The sequence below is a fragment of the Vulpes lagopus genome, chromosome 8 (assembly GCF_018345385.1).
Source record: "Vulpes lagopus strain Blue_001 chromosome 8, ASM1834538v1, whole genome shotgun sequence".
In the NCBI taxonomy this organism is placed as follows: domain Eukaryota; kingdom Metazoa; phylum Chordata; class Mammalia; order Carnivora; family Canidae; genus Vulpes; species Vulpes lagopus.
The window spans coordinates 11091870-11112036 of record NC_054831.1 but is presented as its reverse complement, the minus strand read 5'-3'; the positions used below and the strand labels follow the sequence as shown (position 1 = coordinate 11112036).

Below are 20167 nucleotides of genomic sequence, written 5' to 3'. Positions count from 1 at the left end.
TGTTAGTGTTTATTTAAAAATGGGCTTCATAAAGGGTTTTTTCATTTGGTGTTTATTTCACTGGTATTTATTATTCTAATTTCCCCTTTATTTCAAACAGGTTAAATATTAGTGTCATGAATATCATTGAAATTAAAAGACTTTGTGGATGTGTTTTTATTATGTATTCCTGTGCTACCCACCTTATAACACTATGTTCTAATTTTAGGACTTTTTAACAAAACAAATTTACTTTTATTCCGACAGTAGTTATCCGTAAGTTAATTGACATTGGTCTCTTTATGGCTTTCCATAAGGCCTTTCTGGAGCAATGCATTCTCAAGTGTTTCCTCACGCTCATTTTGGTAGGTGGCCACAACTGTATCTAGATTTGTGTGGCAATTTGTCTAGCTGCTTGTGGAAGCTTCTGCTAGTGTTCTGGATCCCTGCATGTGGAATTAAGTTTTTTCCATGTTTAACAATGGAGTGGGCATGGATGTGTGGCATCGGTATTACATTCTATTTAAAGTTACGTGAAGATTGTGGTGATTTGTGCTTTAATGCTGAAAAGCATTATCGCTTACCTCCATGGTCACATTAGAATGTTAATAGCTTTTTTGATTATTTTTCTTGAGTTTGAATTCATAGTACTTTGACACTTTTTCGATATACCAAACCATTTTACCACATTATTCCATGGAGTTTGGTTTTGCTTAACTGTATACGAGTTTCGCTTCTTAGTGCTTTCTTAAAAAGTGATTTGTCAAAGTCTGTCAGTGCATTGTTGTCTGTTATGAAACCCTTCTGTTACCCTTGCAGTGTGCTTCTTATTCTTTAATTGACTTGCTTCCTAGTGGCTTGTTTCTCTTGTTTTCTCACCAATTGTAATTTCAAAAAATTTAGCATTCTAATTAGGTTCTTTGAGAAAAAATGCACTGTAGATTATAAACAATAGGATTATGAGGATTACTACTCTTTTTTCCTCTGATCATACTTTGGGTAGTATCTATAACATGACTTTCAGTTGTTTGTTTTTTTTTAAGTAAAATATAATTTGTGTAACATTTTCAGTGTTAATTCCTGTGCCTTGAATGAGAGATTGTTGATAAATTTAAAAAAAATTAAATCAAGAAATTCAGTGAATTATGTTTTTGATAGCATCATGCCAACAATATTTCACTATTATAATTGCTGGTATTCTGAGTTAAAAGCACCATTATTGGCTCTTAATTTACTGGGACTTTTTCTAGAACATATATTCAGATGGTTCTGTTTTTAATACTTACTAGCAATAAGTAATACTGTTTTGCTACTACATTCTTTTTTGTTTAAGACAGAGGGGTAGGGGAGTGGCAGAGAGAATATTAAGCAGGTCTTGCACAGAGCACAGAGCACAATGTGGGACTCAGTTCAAAACCCTGAGATCATGACCTGAGCAGAAATCAGGAGTTGGACACCTAAGTGACTGAGCCACCCAGGCACCCCTACAACATGTTTCTATAATGCAAATTAGTTTATAATTAATTCATAAGTGGGGGAATGATGGCAGTGTACCACATGTGTAGTGGTTGTTCACACACTGATTTCAGTGCAGTATTGATCACACTGCTCATTTACCCTGCATCTATTTTTTCTAAGAATGCTTATTTCACTACCTTTTCAATCTTTATGCATTTTGCCCTAATCTCTATAATTCAGCAGTCCTAATCTTAAACCCCTTATCCAAAGCAGTCTATCTGTTTGTCAGACAAGATATGGTGGTCCATATATTTCTTTTCGAATTGATGTATTAGGAACCTCACATGTTCTTTTAATTGTGTTAGTAGTTTTATTAGGGAAAGTCCTCTCCCACCCTGGCCCCCCTTTTGGGGGCTGGCTGGTTACAAAGCTGCATTGGTTACGAAGCTGCATAGGTTTTGGGAGACCCGCTTCTATAACCCTATTTCTCCTACAAGTCTTGTTATTTTCAGTGAACTATTTTTTAGAGGTTTTGAAACTTTTTTGTTAGGAACATACTTAACTTATACATAACATACATAACTTAGTGGATAAAATTCCATTTTTAGCTCTTATACTGTATATAGCAAAACAAAATTTAAAGCAATGTATATTAGTATACATATGACTTGGTTGATGATGGGATTTAAAAGGTTGACTGCTGTTTAGATTTTTAAATTACTTTGAGAAGTTTTTTTCTTTCTTTTTTTCTTTCTTTCTTTCTTCTTTCTTTCTTTTCTTTCTTTCTTTCTTTCTTTCTTTCTTTCTTTCTTTCTTTCTTTCTTTCTTTTTCTTTTTCTTTCTTCTTTCCTTCCTTCCTTCCTTCCTTCCTTCCTTCCTTCCTTCCTTCTTCTTTCTTTCTTTCTTTCTTTCTTTCTTTCTTTCTTTCTTTCTTTCTTTCTTTCTTTCTTTCTTTCTTTCTTTTTCTTCTTCTTTTTTTTGATTTATTTATTCATGAGAGGCACAGAGAAGGCAGAGACATAGAAAGAGGGAGGAGAAGCAGGCTCCATGCAGAGAGCCTGATGCGGGACAGGACTCTGGGATCACACCCCGAGACAAAGGCAGACGCTCAACTGCTGAGCCACCCAGGTGTCCCGAGAAGTTTTATTATTTCAAATGATAGCTTTATTAGTGTCATTCTGGACATTGGGTTTTAGGAGAACGTTTTATAGATTGTGTTAAACTGCATAGTGCTAAAACTTTCTATTAACTTAGTGTTTTGGAAATTAAAGTGCCTTTAGAGTACAATGTAATGTTTTTCAAGTGAAATCATTCAGTAGTATGTGGTATGAGGAGCAAAGCCAATGCTTGTTCCTGTGTCAGTGATCAGCTCTTGCTTTCTCCTGTCAGCTGCAACCTTTGGCACCGCCTCCATGAGCATGCCCGCCGGCTTCGGGACTCCTGCTCCCTATAGTCTTCCCACCAGCTTCAGTGGCAGCTTCCAGCAGCCTGCCTTCCCAGCCCAAGCAGCTTTCCCTCAACAGACAGCTTTTTCTCAACAGCCCAATGGTAAGATCTGACACTTGGCTTAGCTGTTTGTCCACTTCAGATATCCTTTATGTATCATAATGTTTTATGTTTGGACTGAAAGGCTTGTTCAGAGAATGCTGTGGCGTTATCTGCTAAACGTTTACTACCCCAAAACAGATACCTTTTGTGATTTGGGCCTTAGAAAACTGAATGATTTGGTTAAGTTTTTGTGACCAGGTTATAGACTTAGGAGGAATCCGATACTCTCTAAAGAGTGCCCTTTCTTAGAATGTGTGTCTTTTCTTATCTTTTTTTCTGTTTTTTAAAGATTTATTTATTTATTAGAAAGAGACAGACAGAGCTTGTGTAATGAGTTGGGGGCGGAGCAGAGGGAGAGAATCTTCAAACGGATGCCTGTTAAGAGTGGAACCAGAGGAGGTACTCAGTCTCACCAACCATGAAATCACAACTCATGAGATCATGACCTGACCCGAGACCAAGAGTTGGATGCTTAACTGACTGAGCCACCCAGGCCCTCCTCGAGTGTTTTTCTTATTAATTTCTCTTGCATGTTCTAATACGCCTCTTGATTTTAAAAAGAAACCTTGTAGATCTTGAGTATTTTTTGTTTTGCATCAGAAAACTATTGTGGATGTTGCAAATCCTCCATAGATTTGGAGATTATTCTTAAATTACAGTCGCATATCTATTTTTTAATGCCTGTGGTTAGATTAAAAAATTTGGAAATAAGGCCCATGTCAGAGCCATAATGATACAATATTTCCTAAGGAATTTGTGATGTTCACATGAAGCCTTTGTGTTTTGTTCTCAGCCCCTTTCAAATAGTCACACGCTCATCATTAATTCCATCCTTTGAATGTCAGCAGCTTACATAGCTGAAACAAATCAGAATTAACCATTTCTGAGAAAGCTATATGAAAGCCCCTTTACATATGCCACAGGAAAGTTTGTCTCTGGTATTTGAGAAAGCATGAGACTCAACAATTTAACATCGATATTTTTATTGTCGCTCTGGTAGGAATTTCTCTGAAACTCCGTATGAGGCTCTACAAGCATCAGATTGTTTCTGAAAGGTATGGGTTATAATTGGTGGTTCTGTTTTAACAAGGTGCGAGTTTTGCGGCATTTGGGCAAACAAAGCCAGTGGTGACCCCTTTTGGTCAAGTTGCAGCTGCTGGAGTATCTAGTAATCCTTTTATGGTAAGTGAGATGCAATTTTAAGCACTTTACAAGTTGTGTGTTATTTTCAAATTGGGGAAAGCAAGATATGACTTTCCTAGATGCTCTTTGCTCTTCTGAGCAGCCATTATGTACGATCCGTTTTTCATGTATAAAGACAATGCACACGCACGTTAATCAGTTACAAATCAAAGCACTGACAATAAATAAGCTTTTGTATAGCGTGAAACTTGTCTGCTCTCTTGTCCAAATAATGTTTTAGTGAGGCTAAAGATTTAGTGAATGTGTGAAAAGAGCTTGGAGTTAGAGATTTGGTTTGAATCATAAATGATTTTCTTAAGGGCTAAGTCCTTTCTTAGATTCTTTTTCCAGAATTATATGAAATAATAGATATTAAAGGCCACAAAACAGTTCCTGACACCTAATAATTTTATCATATTATGTTGCTAATAACACTAATGAATAAATGATTGCCAATCATTATAAAATGATTTCTAATCTAAATATTGTTTAAATAAAATTTAATGAAAGTTTGATATTTTCAAAATTTCCCACATATATCACTTTTACTTGTCTGTTTATTTATTTTGTCTTATGTTTTCCTTTAGACCGGTGCACCAACAGGACAATTTCCAACAGGAAGCTCATCAACCAATCCTTTCTTATAGCCTTATATAGACACTTTACTGGAACGAACTTTGACGTGGTCACATTACATCTCTCCGCCTCTTGCACTGTTGTCTTGTTTCACTGATCTTAGCTTTAAACACAAGAGAAGTCTTTAAAAAGCCTGCATTGTTTATTAAACACCAGGTAATATGTGCAAAACAGAGGGCTCCAGTAACAACTTTTAACCTGTGAATTGGCAGAAAAAGGTAGCGGTATCATGTATATTAAAAATTGGCTAATATTAAGTTATTGCAGATACCACATTCATTATGCTGCAGTACTGTACATATTTTTCTTAGAAATTAGCTATTTGTGCATATCAGTATTTGTAACTTTAACACACTGTTATGTGAGAAATGTTACTGGGGAAATAGATCAGCCACTTTTAAGGTGCTGTCATATATCTTGGAATGAATGACCTAAAATCATTTTAACCATTGCTACTGGAAAGTTACAAAGTCAAAATTGGAAGGTTTTATTCATTCTTGAATTTTTCCTTTCTAAAGAGCTCTTCTATTTATACATACCTAAATTCTTTAAAAATGTAGAGGGATACCTGTCTGCATAATACAGCTGATCATGTTTTGCTACAGTTTGCAGGTGAAAAAAATAAATATTAGAAAATATGCTATTGTTTTTGTGTTCTTGCTGCAATGCCTTTACCAAAGTGGCCTTAAAATACGAGTAGTGAATTGAGAACATCTTGAATTCTTAAATTAGAATTTCAGAAGACTTCTAGTGACTTTTATGTCTAAAAGAGAAAATTTTATAAAAAGGCCATGTAGAAAATTTATTAAAACTACCATGACTGCTATATTCAGGAATATGTCAGTGGTAAAGCATTTAAATGTAGCTTGTCAGAGTCACCATAATCCTTCTAATTTCTTTGCAACTTCTTAATTTTGTGAAAATTTGTATATATAAGAATTTGCATGTATGTGTATTTACAAATTTTTTTAAGTATCTTGAACTCTCAGACTGCAGAAGTCCTATTTTAACTATTGATTTTTAAACAAAAATATTGTCTTTGAATGTATTGGAAGCAGACATGCATTAACTGTGACATGATTGCACCTCAGTTTTTTTTTTTTTTTCCTTTGTTTGGACAAACATATTATTGAAATAGGACTTTTATTTATGTTCATTTCTGGGGGGAAACAAACTGGAACCCAGTGTTACCTTAAAGTTATAGAATACTTTGTTTAAAAAGACAGTGATACTAATGTTTAGTTATATCTTTTTGTTAATAGTCAGATGAACTTGTTTAAGTATTTATGTACAGTAATGCCTCATTCATCAAGACGTGATCTAGCAGTCTCCTTAAAACAGAACACAAGTGAGAAACTTGGAATAGTTTTTAAATGTCTTTGAGCAGCCCACATAAGTCACAAAGTCTCTATATGTTTGTTTTTATGTGAAATTTTGATTATTTGATTTGTCAGCCCTAGCAGTTCAGATGTGATGGTTTGGAAGGAGATAGAAAAAGCATGAAAAACCGTCGACCATTTAGTATAAGGACAGCCAGGCCAGCCTAGAAGACATCAGTATTACATCATGTTCTGATAATAGTCTGGTACTATGACTCTGTGTCATCAAGAAAAGGTAAAATTACATATACAAATATGTAATACATGTTTGAAAAGTTTTATCTTTACAATGATTAAACATTTTTTAAAAGCTTTGTTATTAAAAAAAAATGAACATCAGTTTCTTCAAACATTTTATTTGTGTTGAATACCTTTTCCAGTGGTGACTACATGAGTTGTTACACAATCTTAAAGTCTGTGTAGCTTCCCAGACTTGTTAAAGCATTGCTGTCCATTGCATCTCCAGCTCAGTGTGTGGTTTATTTTAACTATTTTGATGAGCAAGAAGACAGGGAAATCTCTGCCCCTTTTTGAACATCATGCTTCTTCTCTTAAAATTGAATGAATGCTACAAAAGTTTAGGGGTGTGTGTATATACTTGAAGTACAGTTTGGGGGTCTCCCTCTTGAACTTGTTTAAGTATTTCACGGAGGGAATACTTAAGAGATGTCTCTGAATTTCTGTGTTTTAGATTATATTGGGTCCCAATCAATTCATATGTACAAAGTTATGCTATATAACTGTAGGCCATTACCCAAATAACGTACCAGGCTTTCCATCTAAGAAATAAGTAAATTAAACAGCTGTTATTAAAATAATTTTAAAGACTATTTTTTTTCTGGGTAAATCTTGAAGTTTATAATTAAATGAGAACTCTTACTGATTTAAATGAGTGTTTATAAAATTGAAAAAGTGATCCAGCTTTAATGTGGATTTAAATCCACTTCTGTTAGACTTTTATATTCAGATTTGCTTTTGGTTCTGTATAGACCCATCAGAAGTGTGTTGAGTACCTAACAGGAGGAGATCCTTAAAAGTGATAGGGCTTGAAGACCTTCAAGTTTTCTTGCTTACTGGTTGAATGGGATCTTCTCTCCTGTCTTTGCTCTCAAAAGAAATTTCTTTTAGAGCGGCAAACATCGTTGATAGTTTAAAGGCATATTTTATTCTCATTTTTGTGACAGTAGAGATTAGGCAATCACCTCCTTCCTTAAAATAACTCCTTGTATAAATTTGAAGAAGCGCCTCAGTGCTTTGCCCTAGCTCCCAGCACACACCTTCTTTGGTACAGTTCCTGGAAGTTGGGGAAATGGAGAGAAGAATAACTGGCTGCTTTTGTATGACAGCACTAACAGTTCTCAAAACATTTTGGTCTCAGGACCATAACTTTTAAATTATTGAAGATGCCCAAAGAGCTTTTGTTTATGTAGCTTATATCTCTCAGTAATAACTGTATTAGAAATTAATACTGAGATACTTAAAAAACGTGTTTATTCATTTAAATATAACAGTAATAAACCCATTGCATGTTAACGTAAATGCAATTTTTTAATAAAGACTAGTTGTCTTCCAAAAACAACTAATTAAGAAGAAAATTGTTTTATGTTTTGCACATCCCAGTAGCACCGGCTTGAGAAGGGAGACTCTCCTGCTGCTTGGGCATTGCAGTTATTTTCTATTACATGTCATGTGGGCACTGGGAAACTCTACTGCATACTTGTGAACACATGAGGGAGACCAACCATTGACATCTTAGTAGTATTATGAAAATAGTTTTGACACTTGGCTTTTGGAGACTCTCTGAGGTCCTCTGACCACACTTTGAAAACCACTGCACTACACTTTAAATTTCTATTTTCCAAAATAATAGTGTGTGGTTAGGGTAAACCTGCTGCTCCTTGAACTTCCAAGTAGTTTTCTTTGCTTGGTGGGAAAAATGGAAAGTTGAGTTGAAACTGCAGACATTTTTAATACTCTTTTGGGGATCTTCTATTTTTATTTGAAATTATTTTAATAATGATGACATTAATGAATAGTCCTTCAAGGGTATCAGGACCTGATGCATGGTTATTGATGTTTATTTTGGAATCGTTTACTATTCCAACCACTTTGAAATTGTGTCATTGTTTAATAGCTATCAAATAGCTATTTTAAAAGTGAAAAAAAATATTTTGCAGAAGAAAAGTTCAAAATGAATAGTTTCTTATCTCTGATGTTTATAGGTAATAATTTTAGCTGTAGTTGAATTTTTTAAATGAAAAGTGGATTCTTCTAACAAAAATCCCTACCTTTCAGAAAATCTGCTATTACAATTAAAGGAATGTGTTTACTTCTTCAGAAAGAGGTTTGCTGTGGTTTTCCCACCAGTGTCTTTTTATACAGTGTTCATTTTTAAGGAGAAACTGTTGCTTCTCATTTAAACAAAATGTTTCAAAATTCTTTGGAAGTGACTTTAAAAGATAGTTTACAATAGTTACCACAAACTGGCTTCTTTGCCCCTCTTATTGGCATACTGTAAAATATGCTTTTTTGAGGTAATACTGTTCCATCCCCAGGCAGACCTTCTGCCTTGCTTCTTGGGCCTTCGTCCATCTGTTTGTGCTCCTTCACTGAACTTGTGTTCAGAGAGACTCCTCTCATCTTTGGCCTCCACCGGCAGTCTCAGACTTCTATCAGAAAATTAATCTCTAGGAGACCATTGTGAAGATATGTTTTTTAAAAAGTAATGACTTCAGAGTAATGTGGTGGTATTATGGGGTATGGTTGATTAAGCCCTTTAAATGTATGAGAAGCTTGCTAAGTGCTTTTCATGTATAATACAGTCCTTAAAGTAGACGCATACTTGAAGGATGAAAGAAGGCGAGGAAGCATAGGGAGGTTAAGCTAATGACAGCTTTTGCTCTGGGGAGCACATATTTCACTGTTGGATTGAACAGCTGTCACATTTATGTGTAAGTAACCTTTTAAAAAAGTCTTAAAATTTCTCCTGTCCCTAATAAAACTTAGTTATTTGAGTTCCATTCATAATTTGATGAAATCAGTACATTTTATTCACTAGGCTTTTATTTAAACTTTACAAATTAATTAATGGGGTAATTAGGGGAGCTTGTTTTAAACTAAAGCGGCATCTGAAGTATCATAATGATTCCTGTTTTGTGAAACATTCCAACTTTGATTGATACCGTTTATGCCTTAGGCAGTTTTAAAGGTTACTTTCTAAAGGAGGCCATTATTAAAACTTGGGTTAAATTAGCCTATTGTATGGAATTTGTCCTCATTAGTTAAATTTTTCTTTGTATATTTTAAAACATTATAATATCATTAAAATTTTGCATTGTATATTTGGATAAGTGAATATATGACCAAGATGTAATTCTTAGTGTTGTGCTAATGAGACTCTTCTTCTCTCATGAAAAAGTGCCCTGCTTTGTACTATTAACTGATATTTGTGGTATAAAGACTCTCACTAAGGCTGATGTCACCTATCAATCTGATGTCACTTAACTTGGAGTTAGAAAGAGATGTGCACCTGGCTCCCAAGCCTTTGCATGCCAGCTCCAGCACAGTGCTCAAAATTCCACAACTTGTTCATTTAAATTTATTGGTGATTGTATCCAATATTTGAAGAGCTTTTTGTTTTATATTAATTCTGCAAGTATTTGGACACTAAATCACTTTTAGAAGTGGGCAGAGCACTGAGGTGAGAAAGACTCAAGGATTGTAAACCCTGCTATTAAAAAGTCCAGTTATTGTGCTAATGGTAGGGCTTGCAACACACTACCATGACAGATACTTTGAATTCTGTCTGTAGTTTTGTTTTGTTTGACCAGCACAGTGTTTTAAAAACTTGGATTTTGAATAGCGTTAAAGCATGCACTCATAAGGTGGCCACTAATCTACCAATCCCAATTTTCTTAACCTCAAACATTCAGATGTATTTTAAGATCTTCCGATTGGCAAATCCCATTTCTAGGTAAGAGGGCTCTTATGCCACCTCATTGTTCTGATTTTGGAATCCTGTAGGATTTGAATTTATGGTATTACTTTTAAATGAAGACTTTTGCTAAGAATGTGTTCCTTTTCAAACTTGTAGCATCTATGTATTCTGCCGATTTTATGGCCTTAGATTAGAATTCAACATGTGTTTAAATGTATTTTTGAAATCTGTGCTTGTCCAACTCAAAGGACTGTGGAGTAATGAAAAGAGAAATGTTGTGACTCAGGCTCTTGTAAAAGGAAAAGTGATCTTGGATAAGAAATTTTAATTAGTGATTAAAATGTTCGTTGGTTAATTTTGTCGTTGGTTCTCTGGAATCTTCATTAGGTGTCATCCAAGCTACAGTTTAATCAATGAGAGTTAAGATTTAAACTCAACTCTAAATTTTCCCATAATCTTGAGTGGAGAGAGAGAGAGAGAGAGAGAGAGGAAGCACACACCCAAGGAGCCTTCTAATTTTGACTCATTGACCATTAAATAAAAGGAAGCAAAGGATTGTAAACTGATGTTATACAGTCAGTGTTTCATAGAATGCTGTGGGTACAATCAGGTTTTTTAAAGACTTTAACTTTTTTTATATGTTATAAAATAATACGTACTTACGATTTTTAAAAATTATGCAATATATAAAAGGTGTAAAGTGAAAAATTATGTCTTGTCTCCTTCCTGTGACTTCTTTCCCACGCCCCAGGGGAATATAGTTTCTTGTATTCTTGTACAGTCTTTCAGAAATGTTATCATTTGTTTTATATGCCTCTGTATACATATATACTCCTCTTGCTGTCGTCCCTTATTTTAAATGTACAATTTTGTAACTTGGTTCTTTTTATTTAACTTGGTTATCTTTACATATTAGCACATCCAACTCTAACTCATTATTTTAATGGCTGCAGGATTTCATTATATGGATGTTCCTTTTGAAGAGTATTTGTATAGATTTTTCTACTAAAAACAATTAAATTGAGAACATCCTTGTGCATATATGAAGAATAAGTCTTGACTCTGCCTGACTGGAAACTCAATAAAACAGACCTCATCCAATTTTGAGGCTCACCAGCTGTTTATTATCTTATGCTTCTATTTAGGGAAATTCTTCCAGTTAAGGTGTGTGTGTGTGGGGGGGGGTTGGGGGATCCTTCAAATTGACTATCTTAAGATAGCTGAAAAATCCTGTGCTTTTTAATTGAACTTCGAAGGTTTTCAGTCAGCTCATTGAAAGGTTTTGCAAGTTCATACCCATTTTGCACTTTAATTTTTCTGTTGTCCCTACCCATGACTCTGGAATTTTTTAAAAGTGCGCTTTGCGGCCCTTTCCTGTTACTGCTTGTTGGTGTTGCACCTTTCCTTATCGACATTAGCTTAGAAATATACCTTATATTTAAGAAGAAAAGGTATAGATTAACTATGGCAAACTGTTTTGGCACAACCGTGTACTTTATTCTTCAAAATTAGTTCCCTTTGCCTTAGAAAAGATTTGGGTAATAACTTCAAGTTCTGATTCTTATTCCTCAAAAGACTAGAGCCCAGAGGATTTCTTAACATGCATTTACCATTAGTCAGGATAGGATGTGCTTCCTGAAATTGTTTATGAGGGCCCGTATCAGCTCTCCCAGCTGATAGGGAAGGTACTGCAGCACCTTCAGGCTAAGCATAGAGAGGGAGAGGACTTATGGAGAAGTCTGAAAGAAAAAGAAAGAAAGATCCTTTTAGCCAGGAAGGCAAATTTAATATGCCTTGGAAGATGTATTTGATATGCCAACATTTATGAAGACCAGTCTTAAAGCAGGAGGTGGGTTTAGGTGTTGGACAAAAAAGTAACAGGCTGATTTCAGTATTCATCTCTGAAACCTTTTAGTATAGTAGGTAAATATGGTTATTGAGTTTTTGTTCTTTGTAAAATATTGTTGGAAGAATTTTTTCAAAATAAAGACCTCAATTTGTGTACCATCTGAGAATAGCCTCTTTAATTGTCACATAACATTATTTTCTGTAAAACAGCTCATGCATCTGATTCCATATTCATCTTTTCTATTCCATTAATTATACATTAGTAACATTTTTCACTTTCTTTGTCTACTTTTTACATTATGAAACTTAAAGGATGTGTTTTTACTGAGTTTCCAATACTTTTTTCTTTCTTTTTTTTTGCCCCTTAAAGATGTTTTTTTTTCTTGAGACAGATTTACTGTAATTGGGTTTTACTCACTCCATGACCTATAGAACATCTAACCGGTAAATGGTAAACTACCACCCAGTTTTTTACACGCCAGTCTTTGTGGTAGCCATCACTATTATCTGTATCCATCCTGATTATCCTATACATTTCTGTTTAAATCACTTTTGTTAATAACTATCACCAGAACCCAGAAGAAAATTTACTCTCCTTAGAATCCTTATTTCCACCCTGACCACCAGAATTACTTCCTCTTCTCCCACGGGAAAACTAATGTTTATTTTAGTCTCATTTAATGAGCAAAGATTACTTATTCCCCCCTTTTTCTTCCGCTTAAATGGTATGCTGACAGTTTTTACTGAACTTGATTGGGGCTCTGGTAAAAGAACCTAGAGTCAAATTTCCCGCATTCAAATCTTAAGTTCTGCCATTAACTGGCATTCAGGCCTCTAATTTAGATCCTTCCGGTTTCTCAACTTTAAAATGAGACCTCTTCCAAATGATGAAGTAAGATTCCCCTCAGTCATTGGAACACGTGTTTAAATTAGAGAGCAATTAGCCTTGGCAATTGAAATTAAATGTTTCAGAATAATAGCTCAAAATTGGGTGTTTTTACAGATCAAAAATACCAGGTGTCAACATTATACAGTTTAGTTTTTTGGCCACTGTCTGTTAATTAGCAATTTTGTGACCTGCATCTCCTGTAATTGCTATAATTTAACAGTCACAACAACTTTCCAGGCAGTATTGGTGATAGAAAAGTTGATATTTAAGTGGTGTTTGGCCAAGATAATGGTTATCTAGAAAGTGGAAGCAGTAGAATTCTCTCTGACTTAAAAATTCATCCTCTCCTATATTCATGCTTTGAAGCTTCTGGTTCCAGCAATTTTAATAAGTGAATTTTTAAAGAAACAACCTATTTCACAAACATTAATGAAAGTGAAAAAAAAGTCTTCTTATCCTAGGTCATCTAGTTTTGGATTTTTATTTTTCCCGTCCAAATTTGCTCCTTGCCCATAGCAGATCTTGCATTGTAGTCCTAGCCAGTTAATTTTTAAGATACTTTCCCCACATAACTATGTTCTTCCAAACTGGAAATACATTTACTATTTTTTTCCTGCTTGTAAAAGTAATAGGCTTATTGTAAAGAATCTGAAAATATGGAAAATTATTTTTTTAAACTATACTCTGTGTAGATACATTAAGTACTTCTGGATTCTGTACCATGTATAAGTAAATATAAAGACCTCTTCCTCAGTGGAATCATGCTATGCTCACTATTTTGTAATCTTTTCCTCAGTATAACATGGGTTTCTTTCAAACAGATCTACATTATCTGCCAATGATGTTTCATTATTTGGGGTTTGCATCCCAATGCTGAACATTGAGATTGCTTCTAATTTTCCAACATTGGAAATTTTACATACACTTTTACACACTTAGGGCACCATGTTTTCTTAGAAATGGAGTTGTTGAGTGAGCAATTGTATGTATCTGGGTCATTTATCATTTTTCATAATTCAATGTAAACTGAATACCTTGCTGTGTATAACTTCATTTGTGTTATGTCTTGGAATAAATTCTTACAAAATCACACAAATGGCTTATAAGAATTAACGTTTTATCCTCTCAACTAAATTGCTATTTAAAGGGATTGATTTAATTTTTATAAATACCAGAAAGGCATGTGGCCCATTTTCACTTCAGTATCCAGTTGCCAGAGGGAATTCTTTTTAATGGTTGCTAATTTAAGGAATATGAAATAATGCCTCATCTTATTTTCCTTTCTTTGATTCCTGGTGAAGTTGATTTTCCCCAGGATTTCCTAGTTGCATTTTCTCACATATGGATTGTTTTAAAAGTTAATTTAAAAATATTAATTAGGTCACCTAAATTTATATTTTTATTCATCACATTCTGTGTTGGGGGATTACAGAGACACGAAGGAGAACCTTTCTAGTGCTAATGATGTCATTTAGAATGAATAACCTCATTTGTAATGGGATTTCAAGTCTACAAAACTGCTAAAATTCCTTCTAATTCCATAATGTTTGGGGTTTTTTTAGATCAGAAGAGGATTACTTATTCAGATCCTCTAGTGAAACTGGCTCACAAGCTCTTTTCTCCCTTACCTGCTTTTGCTACATGCAGAAATGGCTATTTTGTGGGATGTATTAGTTTAGCTGTGGTGTGTCTGGATATAAGTGTTTATTTTGTGCCTGGAATTTGATGGGCCTCGAGTCTGGGTTGCTGTTTTTACCAGTTCTGGAAGTTTCTTGATCATTCTGTCTTTAAATGTTATCTCTGCTGTATGCTTCTTGTACAGTAATTTTTAAGGTTTTGAAAGAACTAAATAAAATTCTGTGTAATCCTAGAATTTTAAACATTAAAGTCTTTACAGTTATAAATAAAATTTCAGACTAAGTTTCTGTGAAATTATCACAGAAGGGTATTGTGTATTTATAGAATACATTAGTTATGATTTTAGAACAGTACAGTTCCTTTCAAGCCTTATTTTCAGTTACTAAACATGTTTGGGTAGCTCTCAAAGAGAGAAGTGAGGAATTGCCACATCTTCCAGATAAGATATCCAACATCCCAAGTCAACTATCGGAATTTCAGAATAGAGGAACTTGCCAATCCTGGGCCATTCAGAAACTTCCAATATTTTGAGTTTCTCCTATTTAGAAATAATGTCTTTAAAATGCATAACAATTTTGACTTTTTAAGTGATGTGTGAGAAATACCCATGTAAAATACACTGAATACTTTATGTCCTTGTCATGGTAGCTCCCATTTAATGCTATTTTGGTGCCACATTGCTGAATGATTTTTAAACATTATTTTCTGTAATCCTCACAACTTTATATAAAGGTCGTATTTTACAAGACAAAACAGGCTTAGAGTTGGTGGTTTTCTTGCTCAGGTACAGTGAGTAGCAGAACTGAGCTTTGAACCCAGCTCTGACTCGCAGCAGGTGCTCAGAACCACTTTACAATCCCCTGAAGGAACTGACCATCTAGATGGGGGTTGGGGGTGCCAAGGAGGGGTCCAGGGGAGGTCTGATGGGTGCATCGGTACAAATAAAGGCAGGGAAAGGGGCTCCGGAGAGTAGGAAAAGATTTCAACCCTGCGTAATGTAGACAGTGAAGGAGTGGTAGCCTTTGAAAGAATAGGATTTAAGACTGGGGTAAGGTTGAGAAGAAGCAAAAGGAAGCAGGAGGAAGAGGAGGTTGGGTTGTGGGTATTTCATACTGCTAGAAAAGCAGCTGTTAGGGACACTTGGGCCAGTTTGTCCCCAGGGCATTAGAGCATTAGACTGAAAGATGGTGTGTGGGTGTGTGTGTCTGTGTAGAAACACTTGTTGCAAATACTTCCCTTTGCAAAGTAGTAGTAATTTGGACTTCTCTACCACATCTGTATTGCACTTATTGTGTTACAGACGATCATGGTCATTTCCTACTCTGAGTGTGGCCTGGGGGCCTGTAGCCTTCATGTTGCCTGGGAACTTGTCAGCCTTGCAGAATCTCATCCCCCAGTAATAGGTCAGCATCTGCATTGTAACATTTGTACACGTTGAAGAGATCGAGGTGCTCTGATTTAGGTCCTATCTATGTTAAGAGAAATAATTTTTGCATCTAGCTTTTTAAGTCTGTATAAATTGGTTATGCTAAAATTGCCCTAGAGAATTTTAAGAAGGGAGATTAAGAAAAACTCACCAAAAATTATGTAAAAGCACATTTGGATTCAGTTCCCGTTCAAACATACTCCGTTTTCATTGTTTCTCAGAATTAGGAGTCGGGGCAGAGGGTATTTTATCTACTGAAAACAGAATTGGTAAAGTCATGTACCAGTGTTGACCTCAAAACACAAAGGCAGCAGGCGATGCCCTCAACGGCGTGTGTGTAAGAGGCAAGCCATTCTCTTCGGCGGGTATGGTGGTTGAGGGGAATTTGAAGGACACCGTTTTCACTGTCACTGAAGCCGGTCACTGGAAAGGGAAGAAGGCTCTGCAGATGACAGAACAGAAGCACCTAAGGACACCGGAGGTGTTTCTTGGTGGAGACCGCTGAACCATGCCAGTCCAAGTTGGAGCAGTTAGCCCAGAAGAACACTGGTGGAAAGGATGGGGATCCTGTGCGTGGCACCTCCTCTGCTGCCCAAAGAGGGGCAGTGGTTCCTACGATGGTCTTCAAGAAATGATTTAACCATTTTTTTCATGTACCCTAACCATTTACCTTTGAAAAAAAATTTTTTTTTACCTTTGAAAAGTTAAAAGCAGTTACTTCATAGATGAATTGTTTGCATTTTCACAAAAGTAAAATCTCACTGAAGACAACTTGAAAAGAACCCCTCACCCTCCGAAGAATAACTTCATCACCCTGAGATCACCAGTATCCGCATTCGGGGTAGAATTATAATGGGGGTGGGGTTTTGTTTGGTTGGGGTTTTTTGGTTTTTGGTTTTTTTTTTTTTTTGGTATACAATTTATGTAAATAGTGTATCTACTTTTACATTTTAATAATTGAAAATTCTCCTTCCCCATCATTAGTGGTATATAAAGTCATTTTTAATGATGGAAATAACTGTCTCCTTTAGTCAGACCATAAATTTCTTTACTAGTTCTGTAGTTGAGGGGTCTGCACACTTCTAAATGACCAGATAGTACATATTTAGACTTTGTAGGCCGAATGGTCTCCCGTCCCCACCTGCTGGGCACACTCTCACAGCAGAGCCAAAGCAGCCCTGTATAAATGGGGGAGCTGGGCTGTGTGCTAGTGACACGACTTACAGAGCCAGGCCAGGAGGCTACAGTTGGCCCACCGCCCCGGGGGGACGTTTAGGCTGTTCGTGTCATGAACCAACTTTCAGCATCTTTGCTCAACTGCAGTCCCATAAACTAATCTCTGGAATAGATCTTGAACAATGAATATATTCCAAATAGGAAAAAATGTTCCTTTACTAAATAATTAAGAAACAGACTAAGGATGTGAATAGACAAGTCCCCTTGACCCCCCACCCCAAAGGAACTAGAACCCAGCAAATAGGACTTGGAATAATAGCTTCTCTAGCAGTTTGAATAAAATTTAGACAGTGAGATACCATCTTCTGCTTATAGCAATACTAAAGACTACTTAAAAATTCCCCATCAGTAAAGATCAAGCAAGATGACCACATCCTGATGTAAAAGTGCAAACTTGGCAAAATCTCTTGGAAGTGGGGTGGGGGGATTCCTGGATGGCTCAGCGGTTTAGCGCCGCCTTCAGCCCAGGGTGTGGTCCTGGAGTCCCGAGATCTAGTCCCGCCTTGGGCTTCCTGCATGGAGCCTGCTTCTCCCTCTGCCTGTCTCTCTGCCTCTCTCCCTCTGTGTCTTTCATGAATAAATAAATAAAATCTTTTAAAAAAATCTCTTGGAAGGGACTTTGGTAATATGAAGTAAGAATCTTGAGGAGATCAATCCCAGTAAGCCTATTCCTGGAAATCTTTCAAAAGGTAACACTATATGTACACACCGATTTGTGTATAAGGATATTTATTAAAATACTAATGCAAGCTGGGATGTTTAGTAAATTATTGGATATCTGTGTTATAGAACACAATTTAGGTATTTAAGATCTTGTTTTCCCAATATTTAATGACCTGTGGTTCAATGTATGTGTATAATCTTAGTTCAGGCAGCTATAACAGAATTTTCTCTAATTGCTTATCATTGGAAAAAGTCATGTGGACAGTTTACAAGTGAAGAGCTTAGCAGGTGACTGGCTATCATGGCAGTTGAGAAATTATTTTCTTATGATAAAATCTAAGTTTATTGGCACTTTTTTTTTGTTACGATCTATTTAAGAGTTGGTAGAGTTTTTAGCATGTTTTACCTTTTGATGATAACTGTGGCTAGAACTGAATTTACTAAATGTCAATTTGTAAAAAAAATTTCTGAACTTGAAAGAACAAAAATATGCTTATATGTGAGTTCCAAACCTGTATTCTAAAGTCTGTTTAACATAAAGTGTACAGCATTCCTTTCTGTATTTTAAACTGGAGCAACTCTTAAAATTTGAGAAAAAGGAAGACAACCCAACTAAACCATGAGCAAAAGATCTGAGCAGAGCAGACATATCTCCAGTGAATATATACAAATGGCCAATAAGCATATGGGAAAAATGTGCAACATCGTCAGTCATCAGGGATATATATATATACAAATCAAATCCAAAATGAGATGCCACTTCACACTTACCAGTTTGGCTGTGATTAAAAAAAAAAAAAAAAAAAAAGAATGGTAAGTGTTGGCGAGGATGGGAAGAAACACCCTCATCTACTTCTGGTGGAAATTTAAAATGATGCAAGACATGTCTGCACAAAAATGTGTACACAGATGTTCATCACAGCATTATTCATAATAGCCAAAAAGTAGACACCGCCCCAAATGTCTCAACTGATAAATGGATGAATAAAGTGTGGACTAACCAGACAATGGAATCATTTTCAGCCATAGGAAGGAATGAAGGACTGATTAGTGCTGTAACATGGGTGGACCTTGGCAACATTATGCTAAGTGAACTAATTGAGATGCGAAAAGCCACCAATTTATGATTCATTTAGATGAAGTGTTCGGGCAAATCCACAGAGATGGAGAGTAGAGTAGGGTTACCGGGACTAGGAGGAGGGAGGAATGGGAACGGGAAATGACCACTAATGGGTGTAGAGTTTCTTTTTCAGGGTGATAAAAATGTTCTGACCTTAAATAGTGAATTTTATGGATAAACTAAAAACCATTGTATACTTTAAAAGGTAGATTGTATGGTAGGTGAATTATATCTCAATTAAAAATTGAAAAAAGCAAAAGCTGTGTATGGATAAGTTATACAAATAAGCAACCTCCCTTAATGGACTAGAGGACTTCATCTGAATCCACAGCACCAGATCAGTGCCTCCGAGGCACTCATTTTTTTCTCCTTTGAGCAATTAGACAAGTGAACTAAATACATACGTTATCCTAAATTGAATTCCTTTGACTCATTTCCCAGGGGTGATAAAACTGGGTCCCTATGACTCATTTCCCAGGGATGTGGCTGCTTTCCCTGCTGGTGATTCTACAGCTTCCCCTGGAGGGAAGCCATCAGCCACTTACCAAATATTATCCATTTGCTCAAGTGATGTGCTATGAGTGGCCTACTCCTAATGGGATCATTTGTTAATGATCATTCTAAGATTTCACATAGGACACCAGGACAGCATGGATGAAGAAACTGGATGGGATGTTTCTGCAGTGAAAGCATCCGATGACCACCATGTCAGGTATGGGTTGAGACGCCATGGGAGGAAGGAGAGAAAGTACAAGTGGCAGTGAGAGAAGGGATGGACCAGCCTGGGTGCAAATGGAAAATGGCCCCATCTCCAGTTTAGAAAGAGCCTGATAGTTACTTTTCTGTGCTACTTTTAACATGAGGGGGCGCTGACATTGCTCAAGTCAAGAAAAAATTTAGTTGTCCTTCAAATAGACCTTGATATATCGGTCTTCTTTATCCAGAGAGAATGAACAAGGCCAGTAGTCACTGCTAAAATACATAAAAACATCTAGTCAACCCCAGTGTCGTTTGTCCTTGTTCTGCAACCCACCGTTCCCGAGACTGCTGGGGTTCGCAGCAAGGTAACCAAGAACATGAGCTGTAGAATTCCTCACATCTGGATTCTATTTCCGGCTCCCCTCCTTAGAAAGCCCTGCCCCTTTGGCAGCTTATTTAATTTCCTTGAATGTTTCTCCATTTGTAAAATGTGGATCGTGATATTGATCTTTCAGGACTATCATCAGAA

General features: G+C 36.0%; 1 protein-coding gene across 11 annotated transcripts in view; it reads left to right on the top strand.

Moving 5' to 3' along the window:
* The window catches only part of AGFG1 (ArfGAP with FG repeats 1), an 82607-nt gene extending 67878 nt beyond the window's left edge, over nt 1-14729 (top strand). For 7 of the 11 annotated variants that reach the window (XM_041765854.1, XM_041765848.1, XM_041765843.1 and 4 more), the window contains 4 exons: nt 297-344; nt 2827-2985; nt 4076-4167; nt 4755-14729. In XM_041765854.1, coding sequence (XP_041621788.1) covers nt 297-344; nt 2827-2985; nt 4076-4167; nt 4755-4814 — 359 coding nt within the window. In that variant the 3' untranslated portion in view covers nt 4815-14729. The remainder of the gene's footprint in view (nt 1-296; nt 345-2826; nt 2986-4075; nt 4168-4754) is intronic. The other 4 variants (XM_041765853.1, XM_041765849.1, XM_041765846.1 and 1 more) reach the window with 1 other exon arrangement.
* The last annotated feature ends 5438 nt before the right edge of the window (nt 14730-20167 follow it).